This window comes from Mchenga conophoros, linkage group LG7 (assembly GCF_057382185.1).
Source record: "Mchenga conophoros isolate Kocher_MC1m ecotype Shallow Benthic linkage group LG7, M_conophoros_male_GT1.1, whole genome shotgun sequence".
In the NCBI taxonomy this organism is placed as follows: domain Eukaryota; kingdom Metazoa; phylum Chordata; class Actinopteri; order Cichliformes; family Cichlidae; genus Mchenga; species Mchenga conophoros.
This window is the reverse complement of record NC_140532.1, coordinates 58,060,455-58,074,078: the sequence shown is the minus strand read 5'-3', so window position 1 is coordinate 58,074,078 and position 13,624 is coordinate 58,060,455. Positions and strand designations below refer to the sequence as shown.

Sequence of the window (13,624 nt, the reverse complement as noted above, 5' to 3'; positions counted from 1 at the left end):
CACACAATAATAACATGGACTGAACCACCACTCACAACCACTAGCACTTTATATAGGCTCTGTAGAAATTATCCACATATCTTGCTTATCTTAACTGCACTACTGTATAGCTCTGTGTAAATAATCATTCTGTACATATGATAATTTTTAATCCTACAACTGTTTATAACTTGCATAGTTCCCATTTCTGTATAACTGTATATCTCAGATTTCTGTATAGTTTTTTATTTCATATTTATATCCTGTTCATAGCCTGTACATAGCTTGTACTCACTACAGCCTGTACATACTTATAGTTATAGAATATTCATAACATACTTCATACCGTGTACATTATAACACACCATAATAGACCCATTTCTGTAATATACTTGCATATCTATATTATTGCTAATATATATTGTAATATATCTATATCATGGCTAAAGAAACTGCATTTCGTTGCCCTGTACCTGTGCAATGACAATAAAGTTGAATTCTATTCTATTCTAAATAACGGGAAACTCAAGAGAGCCGTAATATTTTGTTCTTTACAAGTGTATGTAAACTTTTGACCATAACTGTACATAGCTATGACCAACAGATGCCATATGTAAAAGGGAAAAACTCATTTAGAATTACAACTATAAGACATTAACACGTGTACATGTCTGAATACTTTCCAAAGGACAACATTTCAAAAAACACTCACATGGATGATTTCAATAGATCCACAGTATCAGTCTGCTGGAAGTGCTCGGCAAAGTCTAAGGCAGTCCTGAAAACAAAATAATAAAAAACAGAGTCACGTGTATGAAATTTTGCAGTTTATGCAACTACATTTTTGATTATTTTATTTATTTTGATTTCTTTCTTTCTTTCTTTTTATTTTTTTTTACAGGAAGACTGTAGTAAACTGTAGTTACTGTTAAAGATTACATTACTTAATAACTACTACTACATGCTTTAATAAATTATAAGATATGCCTTGTCTATTTCTATGGATGATGAAAGAAAACCAAACAACAGGGCTGTGAATCACAGACTGGTCACTGTCGATTAATAAACCGGATTGTGACTGTGTTTTCTTACCATCCATTGGATGCCTTGATGTTAATGTCAGCACCCAGACTGAGGAGTTGCTCCAGCTGTGTAATAAATCCTCGACCTGCTGCTGCCATCAGTGGTGTGGTCCCTGTTTCACTGTGCATGTAGTCCACTACATAAAAAGATTTGGGAAATCAATCCAAATCAAACTGAACTGGAATATCATGTAATGTAAATAAAACTATTTCTCATCATTATTTTTTTTGTAGTTTTATGATAGTATCTCCAGCTTTACATCAACTTAACACTGTTAGTGTTAAATGTTATTTTGTTAACAACGACACTTAAGATAACCCATCAGATTCATACCATTAACACTTTCACTGAGGATCAGATTGAAGAGCTGAATGAAAGAATCTTGGTCCTCATTTAGGAAAATGCTAGAAATGCATGAGTCCATCTCCCTCCTCAGCCATGGTTCCATCTGTTCAGTGTCCTTCTCATTCTGTAACAAAACAATATAAAGCATAACTTGTCTGGATAAAACAATTTGCTGACATATAAACAGACGTCTGTTTATATGTTGCCAAAAATCAAAGTTTGTGTTTTTGTGTTTACACCCATTTCCATTATCTGGTTCAAGGGTGTCAAGATTTCTATATGACAAAATGTAACCATAAAACGCTTCATAATTCTTCAAATTGCTATGGAAATAAGTATAAAGGCATCCAAACTGTAACTTGCTCTAAAGAATTAACTCATGCTCCACCTCTGCTAAGAAACGGGCACGTATTAGATTCATTCAGGATAATAAACATCTTAATATCATTTTAAAAGAACGTCCACGGAACACAAGCCTGTGTGCTCTTGTTTACTGGTACAAATGTCAAGTCTCTCCACATGCTTTTCCAAGTCACATCTGCGTCCAATCACTAAACCTGCAGCCTCTCATTCAGCCACCGCTCTGCAGCTTCATCTCCTAGGCTCTCCTGCTCAGGCCTGACACCCGATTGGCTGCTGTGCTCTGGATTTTTATTGGCTTGGATTAGTTCTCCACACTCTGGACTCTCAGCTCAGTTCAGCACTGCTCCTCAGAACAGCCGGCAACCACCCACTTCCCTATGGGTTTGGTCACATACTCCCTCACTCTGATCTGCTCAGTTCCAACTCAAAATATCATCCTCAACACAGCAGTAATTATTCATCTTTATAAGCTCATTTTAGGTAGAGTCATAAAGTATGAGATGATGGGATTTTATTTAACAGTTTTACAAATGTCAAAATGCACTCTTGGCGGTCAGTATTATTTAAAAGCTACTTTCTCATAGTAGCAAACCAAAGTGCAAGCAATGTGAATATAGAACTATAATATTGTTCTGATGTGTGTCTATACCAGGGGTCGGCAACAATAAAAGGCAGCAGGGCTGCCAGAGTCCAGAGTTAAAAGAATATCATTAAAAATCCTTCAAAGTGCTGTGTCAGTGATATGTAGTGATTTAAAACCAGATTGAAATTTTTCAGAGATCTTGTTAAAATCAAGGTGGGCCTGCAACTGTAAGTAGACCACTTTCTCCAAAACTTTAGAGAGAAAAGGAAGCTTTGAGATTGGCCTGTAATTGGACAGAAAAGTTGGGTCCAGGTTACGTTTTTTAAGAAGAGGCTGAACTATAGCTTGTTTAAAGCATGATGGGACATACATGCTTAACATAACATAATATAATTTACAAAACACCTAAACCCTATATTTAACTGAAAACAACATCTAATGTTAGAACCTGCCAATATTAATTTAATACAATCTTTCTTGAATATATGCTCATTATAAATTTATTGTAACACTTTTCAAAACTGTCGAATCAGTGAAATGCATGAAACTTCTACACAACGCAAGGCTCGCAAAATTTCAAAATCTCTGGTAGCCCTTTGAGCCGGCACAATTCAGTTTTTGGTAGCCCAAAATAAATTTAAGTAGCCCGAATAAAAAAGAGAGCATTTTTATTTATGTTTTTGTTTCCGTGGGCAATAATGCATTTCTTGCATTTCTCATGGGTTCTGATGGGGTCTTTCTTAAAATGACTGGTCCCAGTAACAAAGGCACTTGTTGACTCACAAATCGAATGAAACTCACAACACACCTGGGAGAACATCATGTTATTTAGCTCGTCATATTCCAGCTACAGAAATTCTTTTGTCCATGAAACCAAAAAAGCTGCGCTTTTTTTTTTTTTTTTGCCTCATTGTCTGATTTGTCATAACTTTTCCGTTTTGTGATCGGCTTTTCTTTGGCTGTCCCTTCTTCACCCTGACCTGTCTTATTTGGCTGAGCAGAACTAAAATACCGGCTTAAATCTTGCTGCTTTTACACACGTACTTACATAACGGTCAGCGATTCTCTGCGTGATCAACTTCTCACATGTTTAAGCTTGCTGCGAGAGATTTCACTTGTCATGTTTGAATAGTAAGCTAATGAGTGATAAGACTATGTCAGAGGAATTGGTGTGCAATTAATCGTCACTCACCAATCAGTGCTGCTGCTCTCTACACACCGTTCACGCGATCGCAAAGTGACGGTGAAAGCAAAAAACAAGCGCAAATTCAAACGCGATTTCAATATGTCACATATTGACAGTGGCTCATCAATGCCAATGACATAATTACCCAGCTACATTTTCGAAAGAATGCAAAAGCATTGACATATATTTTTCCTTCCTATGATAGCCCGACGGGCAGGGCAGAGATAGATTTTGGTAGCCTGACTGGAAAAATTGCTAGCCCTGGGACGTTGTGCTAGCAATTTTGCGAGCCCTGCAACGAACATTGGCTTTCAGTCCATCTGTGTCTTTTGTTAATGCACTAGAATTACAATAGTTTAAGATGCTGTTAGAAAACTTCAAGAAGTAAGCAGAAATCAAAACAAAAGCCAACTTCAGATATCAGTCTAAATGGTCAGTAAAGGGCTCCAACATTGGCATGGGTAATTGAAAACATCTGAAAACATTAGACACCCCTGTCTAACAGCCCTATCCCTCTCCTTAGTTTGTACATGTAACCTTTCTCTGCAGAAAACACAAAAATAATATTTTTTATTATTCTAGGTGTAACAGAGAACATGGTGTATTTTGGTGGTGGTGGTGGTTTACCTGCTTAAAGCCGCTAGTCCCACAGTCACTGTCAGGGAGGAAGCCTGTGGCATGGGTGCTCTGTTTCTGCCCAACAGAACTGGTCTGTACTGCTTGACACCACTCTGTTAAATATTTCTGTTCTCTGTCCTCTGAGAACCAGAATGTGTGATACACAAAAGAGATTAAGACAAGACCAAACAAACGCTGTGTATATATGTGTGTGTGTGTGTGTGTGTGTGTGTGTGTGTGTGTGTGTGTGTGTGTGTGTGTGTGTGTGTGTGTGTGTGTGTGTGCAGTCATACTTTTTTCTGTCTCTTCCTTGTATTTCCTCATGTCCTTTCTGGTGAAACCTGTCAGCCTCAGAATATCCTCTAGAAAGAACTCCTTCACCTCAAAGTGTCTTCCTTTGACTACAGGAAAAAAAGGAACATTTTTGAACCCCTCAAGTTATATCAAATAAAATGAAAACATGACTTTTCAACACATATAGACAATCCACAAACCTTGGAGAAGCACACTCATTTTTTTATTTCCCAAACATATGAACTTATTTTTGAATATGGAAATGAACTGTTCCTGAAGGGAATCCATGAAAGCATGTCCATTTATCTTATCTGTATTAAAAAATAAATGCCTTAATGTGATCTGTAGCTGCTGTACAGATTTATGTTCAACATCGACATGAATAAATTTCCTTCCATGTAACTTTGCTCAAATTACAAATGAATAATTTGAAATTAATTTTGCATTTTAATTTCATCTGGATTGATTTAAATCCACTGTTGACTGTAGAGCTGCAAAATTACAAAAGAAGTATCATTATTTAAATAATTATGGACTATATTTTGGGCAATGGCTACTGTTAATCTAGAAGCTTTTGTCATGTGTTTCTTTGTTTATATAACGAAAATATTTATACTATATCAAGTATATATAACTGTTGCTCCATTGGTGAAAATAGTAGTCATTTCATTATTTGTAAGTGTTTCAGGACCTTGCTCTAAACCGCAATCTTTAATCTATTATCTCAGTTGTTCAGCTGTGACTCAGACTATGCAACCTTGTTTCCACTAGTACAAAAAAAAGAAAGGAGCTGTCATAATGAGCAAGCTTGCTATACTTATGACTTTAGATCATTATTATGACTTCTCATAATTACAAGATTTTTTTTTTTTTTTACTACACAGGGTTATTTTTTTAACCTCTACTTGTCGCCATTATCCCAGATTTTGCTCTTATTGTAAAGCATTTCCTCTCATTGTAGTAAAAACAAAGGTAACTAATAAAGTAAGCAAAGTGCTAAAGCATCACCAGCTGGTATTAATTTTGATTTCACTAACACTTTGTAGACAGGTTTGTAGACTTACGGTGAATAACTGGGCAGGAGCCAAAGTATTGACGGAACAGGTCTATATCCAGAGCTGCACTAGACAGGATCAGTTTTATTGTGGGAATCTTCTGAAGCACATCCCGCATCTTCGTGAGGAGGAAGTCAGTCAGACCATCACGCTCATGCACCTCATCCTGTTGAGAGTCAGTTTTATTTTCTTTTAACTATCTCCATTGGTTTAATGTTGCTTTCTGTGACATGTTGTACTACATCTTGCCTACTATGTGAGAAGAGGTAACTTCTTGAAAAAGCAAAGAAGGCAGCAAAAACACTACATTCCACTAGGACAGTTTTCATTTATTTACTATTTATTTTATATACCAGAAACATAACCAAGTATAGCCAAAAATCTAAATCAATTGGACTGCAACTGTCAGCACCAACTTGGATGCCGCTGCTTGGCCATGGAAACCCATTCCATGAACCTCTCTATGTCCTATTCTTGAGCTAATCTGAAGGTTATGTGGAATTTGGAGGTCTGTAGCTATGGACTCTGCAATAGAACCTCACTAGTAGGGATGGGTATCGTTTAGGTTTTATCCGATACCAATACCAAACCAGTACTTCTGAAACGGTGCCAGTGCTTAAACGGTGCTCGAACCAGTGCTTAAAGAATGGAGAACACACAATTTGTCCAAAAACCTCTTATGTTCAGCTGTTTTTTTGTGAAAAGATAACAATGTTAGCCTTTTCTGCAGCTATAGGGCATATATGGTATCACTCTTGGCTGGAAGCAGTGCTTAATCAATTGAAGAAAAAAAAAAAAAAAAAAAAAAAAACTTTGTCCAAAAACCTCTCATGTTTAGCTGTTTCCCACTTTTTCTTTTGTCATTTTAGCCTTTTTGGCCAGGGTGAAGGGAGTATCTGCCATCAAACAAGAAGACAGCCGCATGTAACTACGACTGTGTTTGCTAGTTCACCTTACATGCATTAATGTAATAACGTGATTAGCCTACTCAACGTAAATTACACACGAACAACATTAAGCTACTCCCTCAGAGAAGAACGGCTGCTGCTGCCGTCATCATCCATCATCATTTCTGCTACACTGGCAGGGCTAGGGGCCAGGACTCTACTCCTCGGGTTCTTGGGGGATGTTGCTAACTCCGCGTCCGATAACAGGCACCACACCCGCAGTAGATGTGCTCGGTGTGTGGTTCGCAGCAAGCTATCAAATACGGCGCATTTCTCGGCTTTTAACAAAATGCTATACGTCGCCAGGTGTTTCATCAGATTCGAGGTGTTACCTCCTTTGCACAGTATCACCTTAAAGCACTTGTTGCAGGCTGCTGAGTTTGCATCTTTTGCTGTGAAGTACAGTCAGACTTTTGACCGCTTCGCCTTGGGCATTTTTAATCTGTAGCTCTGCTCTAAAAGAACGTACGCACCTGTGCCCGCCTACTACGCTTGCAAAGGTAAAATGATTGGCTAGAATCCAAAGTGTATGACATCTCAGGGGGGGGGAAGCACAGAAATAAAGCACCGAAATGTGCGCTGCTTTTTGGTCTGGTTACTACAGTTTATGTCAGAACCGGTGCCTTAATAGCACTGGGTACACTGCTCAGTGATTTTACATGGCATCCTAAACTCCTAATTGCTTTCACTTTGTTTTAATATCACTAACAGTTTAATAGATGGCTTCCTATCACGGTATTATGCTATTATCACTGAGCTCCTGAGAGAGACCCATTCTTTCACACATTTGGAGAAGCAGTCTGCGTGCCTAGGTGCTTGATGTTACCTTGATTTACACAAGTGGCCCTGGAAGTGATTGGAAAAGCTGACCTCGATTATTTGTATGAGTGAATAATGTGTGAATACTTTAGGCAATATAATGTAGATGAAAATTTTTTTAAGACTATATGCTGTCTGCTTGTATAATCCTCATACCCACCACAATGACGTGTGTGACAGTTGTCAGGCTTGCATCTCCAGTCATCAGTGTTCTGAGGAGTACCCCACTGGTGCAAAAAGTCAGCAATGTCTTGGGAGATACCCTGAGAAATGCAAAGTATTCATATTTATAATTCCATTTTAAGAAACATGTAACTTCCAAACATAAATCACTCTTCAAAAAGTGCGAAGCATGTATTTTAAAATGAATTTCGTATTTAAAAAGCTCAGGTTTTTCATTGGCTCTGTCATGCTTCTGACATCACTTACATGTCAGTACTGTCAATGCTTCAGCTGAAAGTTCACACTTGTAAAACAAGCTGAGAGGACCTCAATGCAGGCGACTGCAATATCAGGATGAAAATGTTTGCTATTAGACTTGCATTGAAGCCAGATTGATTTTATAATTATTTAGGAATAAAAACACTGTTAATTTGAGATCTTTAAAAGGCAAAAGAATGAGATCACGGATCCCCTAGTGACAGGATGAGGAGTTCAGTCAATCAGCTTAGAGTAGGGCTGTGTTCATAACATTGACATTGTTGGCATTGTCCATTAAACAGTTCAAATTTAACGTAATATCTGAGTGTTTCTTAGTTTTAGACTGTTCAGTCAAATTTTCTTTTTTGCTAGTTTAGTCAACTGAGAAATTAATCGCTAGGAGCTTCCTTACAGCAAACACTCTCAAGCAGACAGGAAAGGAATTGCGATAAAACGAAAACTCTATTTTATAAACACTGGCTGATTACAACATGTTAGAAATCTCTCAGTGTGCACCATTAAGCTCATCTCGTCTATTCCGCACTGAAACAAACAAACCTGAGTTACTATGGTTTTTGTGTTTCAGTGTGGTGCCAGGCCATTTACTGTAAATTAAGCTAATTTTAACACCAGTAAGCATGACTTATTTTGTGTCAGTAGCTAACTGGAGTGTGCATTGATTTACAATGACAGGGGAAGAAATCAGAAGACGTGCGTAACTGGCACAACAGGATGTCTCAACACTATGAGCACAATGCTCAAACTTTCCAAGAGCCAAGCCTCACTATTCCACAACAACACAGGGATGAGGAGGACAACCCTAATGCAAGGGTTTTCAAAAGCAGAATGAAAGGCAGAGCCTTTAGCTATAAGGCCCATTTACTATGGAATCAGCTCCCAGATTAGATTTGGGAGAGAGAAACTTTATCTAATTTTAAGATTAGGCTTAACATTTTCTTTTTTGATAAAGGTTATAGTTATGGCTGCCATAGTGTTAGGCTGCTGGAAGGCTTCCCATGATGCACTGAGCGTTTCTTCTTCGCTCATCTTTTTTTTTTTTTTTTTTTTTTTATAAACTATCTGTGTGTTTATACACCACTACTGTATTTAATCACTAGCATTATACTCTGGCTCTTTCTCTTATCGTTTGCCTTTTCTCCTGTCTTTCTCTGTTCTCTTCCCATTCCCCTCACCATCACAGCAAATGGCTGCTCCTCCCTGAGCCTGGTTCTGTCACAGAGTGCTTTTTTCTATGGGATTATCTAATTGTTGGATGTTCTTTCTAACATTGTAGGATCTTTACCTTACAATATAAAGTGCCTTGAGGTGACTGCTGTTGTGAACTGGCCCTATATAAATAAAATTAAATTCAACTATACTGTTGCTTTATATCCACAGCACATTATTTACAAAGGGACAGGTCTGCTTTTATATTTCGGTTTTGCCTCTAATGGTTTTTTTGGATATGAATTTTTTTTTAGGTTTAACTCTGATTATTTTATCAGTTTAAAAATTATTTACAGTTGCATGTGTACTGTGAACATGTTACAAGTCCTTTGCTTAACTGAAACCTAAATATAATTTGGTCATTTTTCGCTTTGGTCTTATCTACCTGCTCTCAAGTCTGATGTGATAGCCGACAGTCTGGCCCACACCTTCCCCCCTCTCAGCTGCCACTCTATCAGCCACAGCAATGGCAGCCAGGCGTCTGGGCTGAGTGCAGAAGATCCTGCAGGACTCTCCTTTCTTGCTGCAGTCATCCAGAAGGAACTGTGGGATCTGGATAAAATATATCAATATGTATAACCACATTGAAAATGGAAAACCCCAACACAGTAAATTTTAAGATCTATTTTTCCCAGACACAATATATAATTATGACTTTATTTTTTTTTAAAACATGCATTAAATATTTTATCAACTATACTTTTGAAAAGAAACCCATTCTAAAAAGATATTCTTTGGATATTTTTAACATATTATAATATTAACATAACATATAGGTACAGGTTGAGTATCTAAATATTTTACTTGTTATAAGCAGAGGTACCGGAGGTAAGGTTACCAAGTAACCTCCACATCCTAAGAGCAATTACAGCCAGAGGCTACTGGTGCGTTGTCTACGTTTTCAGTGTGTATCTTAGGATAAACATCTTAATAAATAAAAAATGTAGAAAGCAAACATGACTAAGATGTCAGAACCGAGTGTTGGAATATCTATTTGTCCACAGACACACCTGTGTTGTTTTTCCAGAGCCAGTCTCTCCCAACACGAGCACGACCCTGTTTTTTTTGATAATTTGGATGATCTCCTCCTGGTGTTCATGCACAGGCAGGGAGCATCGAAAACTGTCCAGCTCTGATGGACTTCTCCTCCGAGGAACCATAGGAATCCCATTGTTTAAACGTCCGCTCGCTCTGTTCTTGTCATAACTGTTGTCTGAAAGAACACAACAAAGACAGGCTAAGAAGAATGCAGCTGCTGACTGAGCTATATCCAAAGACGAAAGGTGTCAAAAGATATTTCTGTTTCACTTTGTGTGTGTGTTTGTTATTATTTTACAATTACTGTTACAGAAGCACAATATGGGAGATTTGGTCCACATCAAAAAGCGTTTCAAACCCATATGACTAGTGCCGTCAGGCTTGGAAACACACACACAAAAAAAAAAAAAAAAGACAGCTGAAAGTGTGCACAGTCTTTAAAGCAATTTGGGTCTTTATTTTGAAATGTCCAAACTGGAATAATAAGCAAAGTTGACTTTATTTCTGTCTGTGACTTTGTACCTTTATATTTTAAGACATAAAGTTATAGCCAATGTATATCTACCAATGTTCTCCCCGTGCAGCCCAGTAAGCTAAGAGTCAACATTTTGCTTTAACATCAGTTTGGTCCTTTTTTTGTTGTTTTCTCTCCAGTTCATAGAGAATATTAGCAGTCATCAGTAAAACACAGCTGTATTTTATGCACACACAATGACAGTCACCAGGTTCTGCAGGCACAGATATGCCACTTTTTTCATTGGGTTGTATATCTATTCGTTCCTTCTTGCTGACGGGAAACCTCTGTAGCAGACTGCGGATGAAATAGAAGGTATTCTGGGAGAGTGTCATGGGTATGGTTGGCTGAGGATTATCCGTTTCATTCTTCTTCCTGATGGTGACAAAGCGATTTGGTCCCTTTCTGAAAGACAAGGAAAACGTTCTCCATTACCATACTTATTAAAACTTGTTTTGGTCTATTGCTCTGGGGGTTTCTGTAATTGTAAGTTAGGCTTGACAGCTCCTCAGTCCCAGTCTAGCTTGTGGGGATGTGTGGTTGGTCTTCAGTGAAGAAGTGATGTATTTGAAACCCCTGTTGTTAGGTTCACTAATGACCTTCCCTTTGCGTGTAGCAGTAAAGTGAGGCATAAGTGATAAAAGAGGATTTTGAAGGAACTGGAAAGAGAGCTGTTAAGGACAGAAATGACTTAAAAAGCATAATTTAATAAATGTGTGCCAGGAACTGGTCATGCTGCAAAAACTGAATTGCAGTATTGTGAAAAACAAGACACTGTTCCTTGTATTAAGTGGGACTCACAGACAGAAACGTCTTGTATTTCTTGTTACACTGCTGTCAAGTTTTTGGGTTTTTTTGTGAATTCAACATTGGTTATTCAATATAATTAAATTTCTTCTTTTAATTACCCACCAGTTTACCAGCTGACAGTAAGATCTGACAAGTCTGACGAGAGGTATGGTGGTGATATGTCTAACTTAGTTGCACATACCTGTTTAGTTACCTCTAATGAATGTGGCTTAATTAATTTTAGATAAAATGTATAATCTTTAAATGCTAGCGTCTCAATCACCTCAGAGAATTTTATAGTTCCTGAAATAATCTAGAATAATTAACATTTATTAAAATTTAACCAATACTACTTTACTAGTCTTGCAGTAAATCACATAAAAATGTTTCAAGGATTAATTGAAATCTTTGATGAAATGTTCTTTTTAAATATTCAAACCCTGTTCATATCACATTGTGATTATACTTAAACACAAATTTGCAAATTGATTATAATTCAGTGTCTCTACAAATGCAAAATCTACAAGGTGTGATCAAAAGCTATTTACTGATATAATTACAATGGACTATGTCTGTACTCCTGTAACTGGAATTAAATTAGATAACTTTAATTAATCCTTGTGTAAGTGCTGAATAGGAAGCAGAGCAGTTATTCAAGCATGCATAGTTGTTTCTGAAAAGAAGGCTTTTGTCAACTTTTGGCATCTCTGAGGTAAATTGACCTCAGAGATGCCAAGTGCAAAGTTGCAGGAGAAAACACAAACAGCACAATTTGTAATGACCACTGGCATCTATGTATTCACCCTAACACTAATAATTCCTAAGTATTATATTTCTTTTTATTAAGGAAGTCCAGATCAGCAATAAGGTATGGCTATAGACATTATATGCAATTGCAAAGTCACCATTAAAATCACTTAAATCAAAACTACAAACCAACTTTACTGCAGATTAATGCTCTGTCTCCCTTTTAAGAAAGAGGGTACATTCATTTTTAAATTACTCAGCTCATTTTCAGTGCTAATTACTTACATTTAGCACAAGGTGTAATGACTAAGATACTGATGAGCAACAATCCTGGAGGAAGAACTTACCCTTTGCTCTTAGAAATGTAACCCAGAGACTGGGCCATTCGATGAATGAAAGCCCTCTCTGTACTGGTCAAGGAGGAAGGAAATTCCGTCTCTGTTTAGTCAGGGAAAGAAAAATAATAAATAGTAGCAAATTATTGAGTGACAACCATAATTATTTTCTGCTCATTCTGGGAGATGTAATGAATATGACACTGGCAAAATGATGTCAGATACTATAAGAATGAATGTTTTTCATTTTCTTATATAGACCAATAAAAACAGCTTATACCTTTCTGGTCACTGTACTGAAACCTCTCAAAAGCCAAGGTCACTGCTATCTTGACTTCTTCATCAATATGAATTTCTTTAAAGTTGCTGACACTGGAACCATGTTGTGGTGCATTATGATTCATGGATGGTTTTTGTGTAGCTGCACCAATTTTTGACATATTGCACTGCAAGAAAACAACAGAAAAAGTGTTGTGAAAACATACATGCATGCATCATTTCCTGCAGCCTATTTGTTGTTAACCTCTAAACAAACCAACATAAAAAGAGAATCTATAGACTTGCATATCTCCTGAATGTTATTTTTTTCCCCCCTGAGACTGTGACTCTGTTCAGCATCCCCACAACCACTGGCATGACAACAGCTGAAGCTAAGTAAGCAAGAAACTTCAGACAATCTTGCCTAATTCAATGGTAGAGGAATGTCTGAATGCACTAGTGATGCTCTAGCTAAAAAGAACTTTTAAAAATCAAATATTGTAGTTAATTTTTTTAATGCGTGATTCAAAATGTTCTACTGTCTTTTAAGCCACTTAAATCAATCAATGTCAACTCACCACTATGTTATTGATTCATTTGTTTATTGTATTTCCATCTAGCTGTGTGAGGTGGTATTGCTATTGGGTGCTTCAAAAAGGAAAGATATCAGAAAAGATAAGGTGTTAAGTACATTAAGCTAGCTGTTAATTTACTAACATATACAAAACATGACTAAAATGAATGAAATAAAAATCAATAGAGTCCGAAGTTTCATATATATGCATTTATGTGACATAAATCGCAAGCACACGTTTTTCCCACGAGTCCACAGGTCAGCCACATCTTGCTCCCTCTGTGAGCTGTATAATACCTGTTACTGATTTATGAAACACACCCATGTTAACTGGTGATCGTCACAGCTTTACAAAGTCAGGTGCCTGCTCAACATAATGCACCATCATACTATTATTTTGTTCAAAATAAAGACACGATTCATTTTCATCGGTTCAGTTATGCTGCTGGA

General features: G+C 37.2%; 1 protein-coding gene across 1 annotated transcript in view; it reads right to left on the bottom strand.

The window, feature by feature from the left end:
* ythdc2 (YTH domain containing 2) overlaps positions 1 to 13,624 on the bottom strand; it is a 40,346-nt gene that overhangs the window by 25,573 nt on the left and 1,149 nt on the right. The window contains 12 exon segments of the mRNA XM_085280435.1: positions 692 to 757; positions 1,072 to 1,198; positions 1,396 to 1,531; positions 4,167 to 4,297; positions 4,451 to 4,558; positions 5,516 to 5,672; positions 7,433 to 7,535; positions 9,305 to 9,471; positions 9,930 to 10,132; positions 10,680 to 10,876; positions 12,355 to 12,445; positions 12,623 to 12,788. Of these exon segments, the coding sequence (XP_085136561.1) occupies positions 692 to 757; positions 1,072 to 1,198; positions 1,396 to 1,531; positions 4,167 to 4,297; positions 4,451 to 4,558; positions 5,516 to 5,672; positions 7,433 to 7,535; positions 9,305 to 9,471; positions 9,930 to 10,132; positions 10,680 to 10,876; positions 12,355 to 12,445; positions 12,623 to 12,782 (1,646 nt within the window). The 5' untranslated portion in view covers positions 12,783 to 12,788.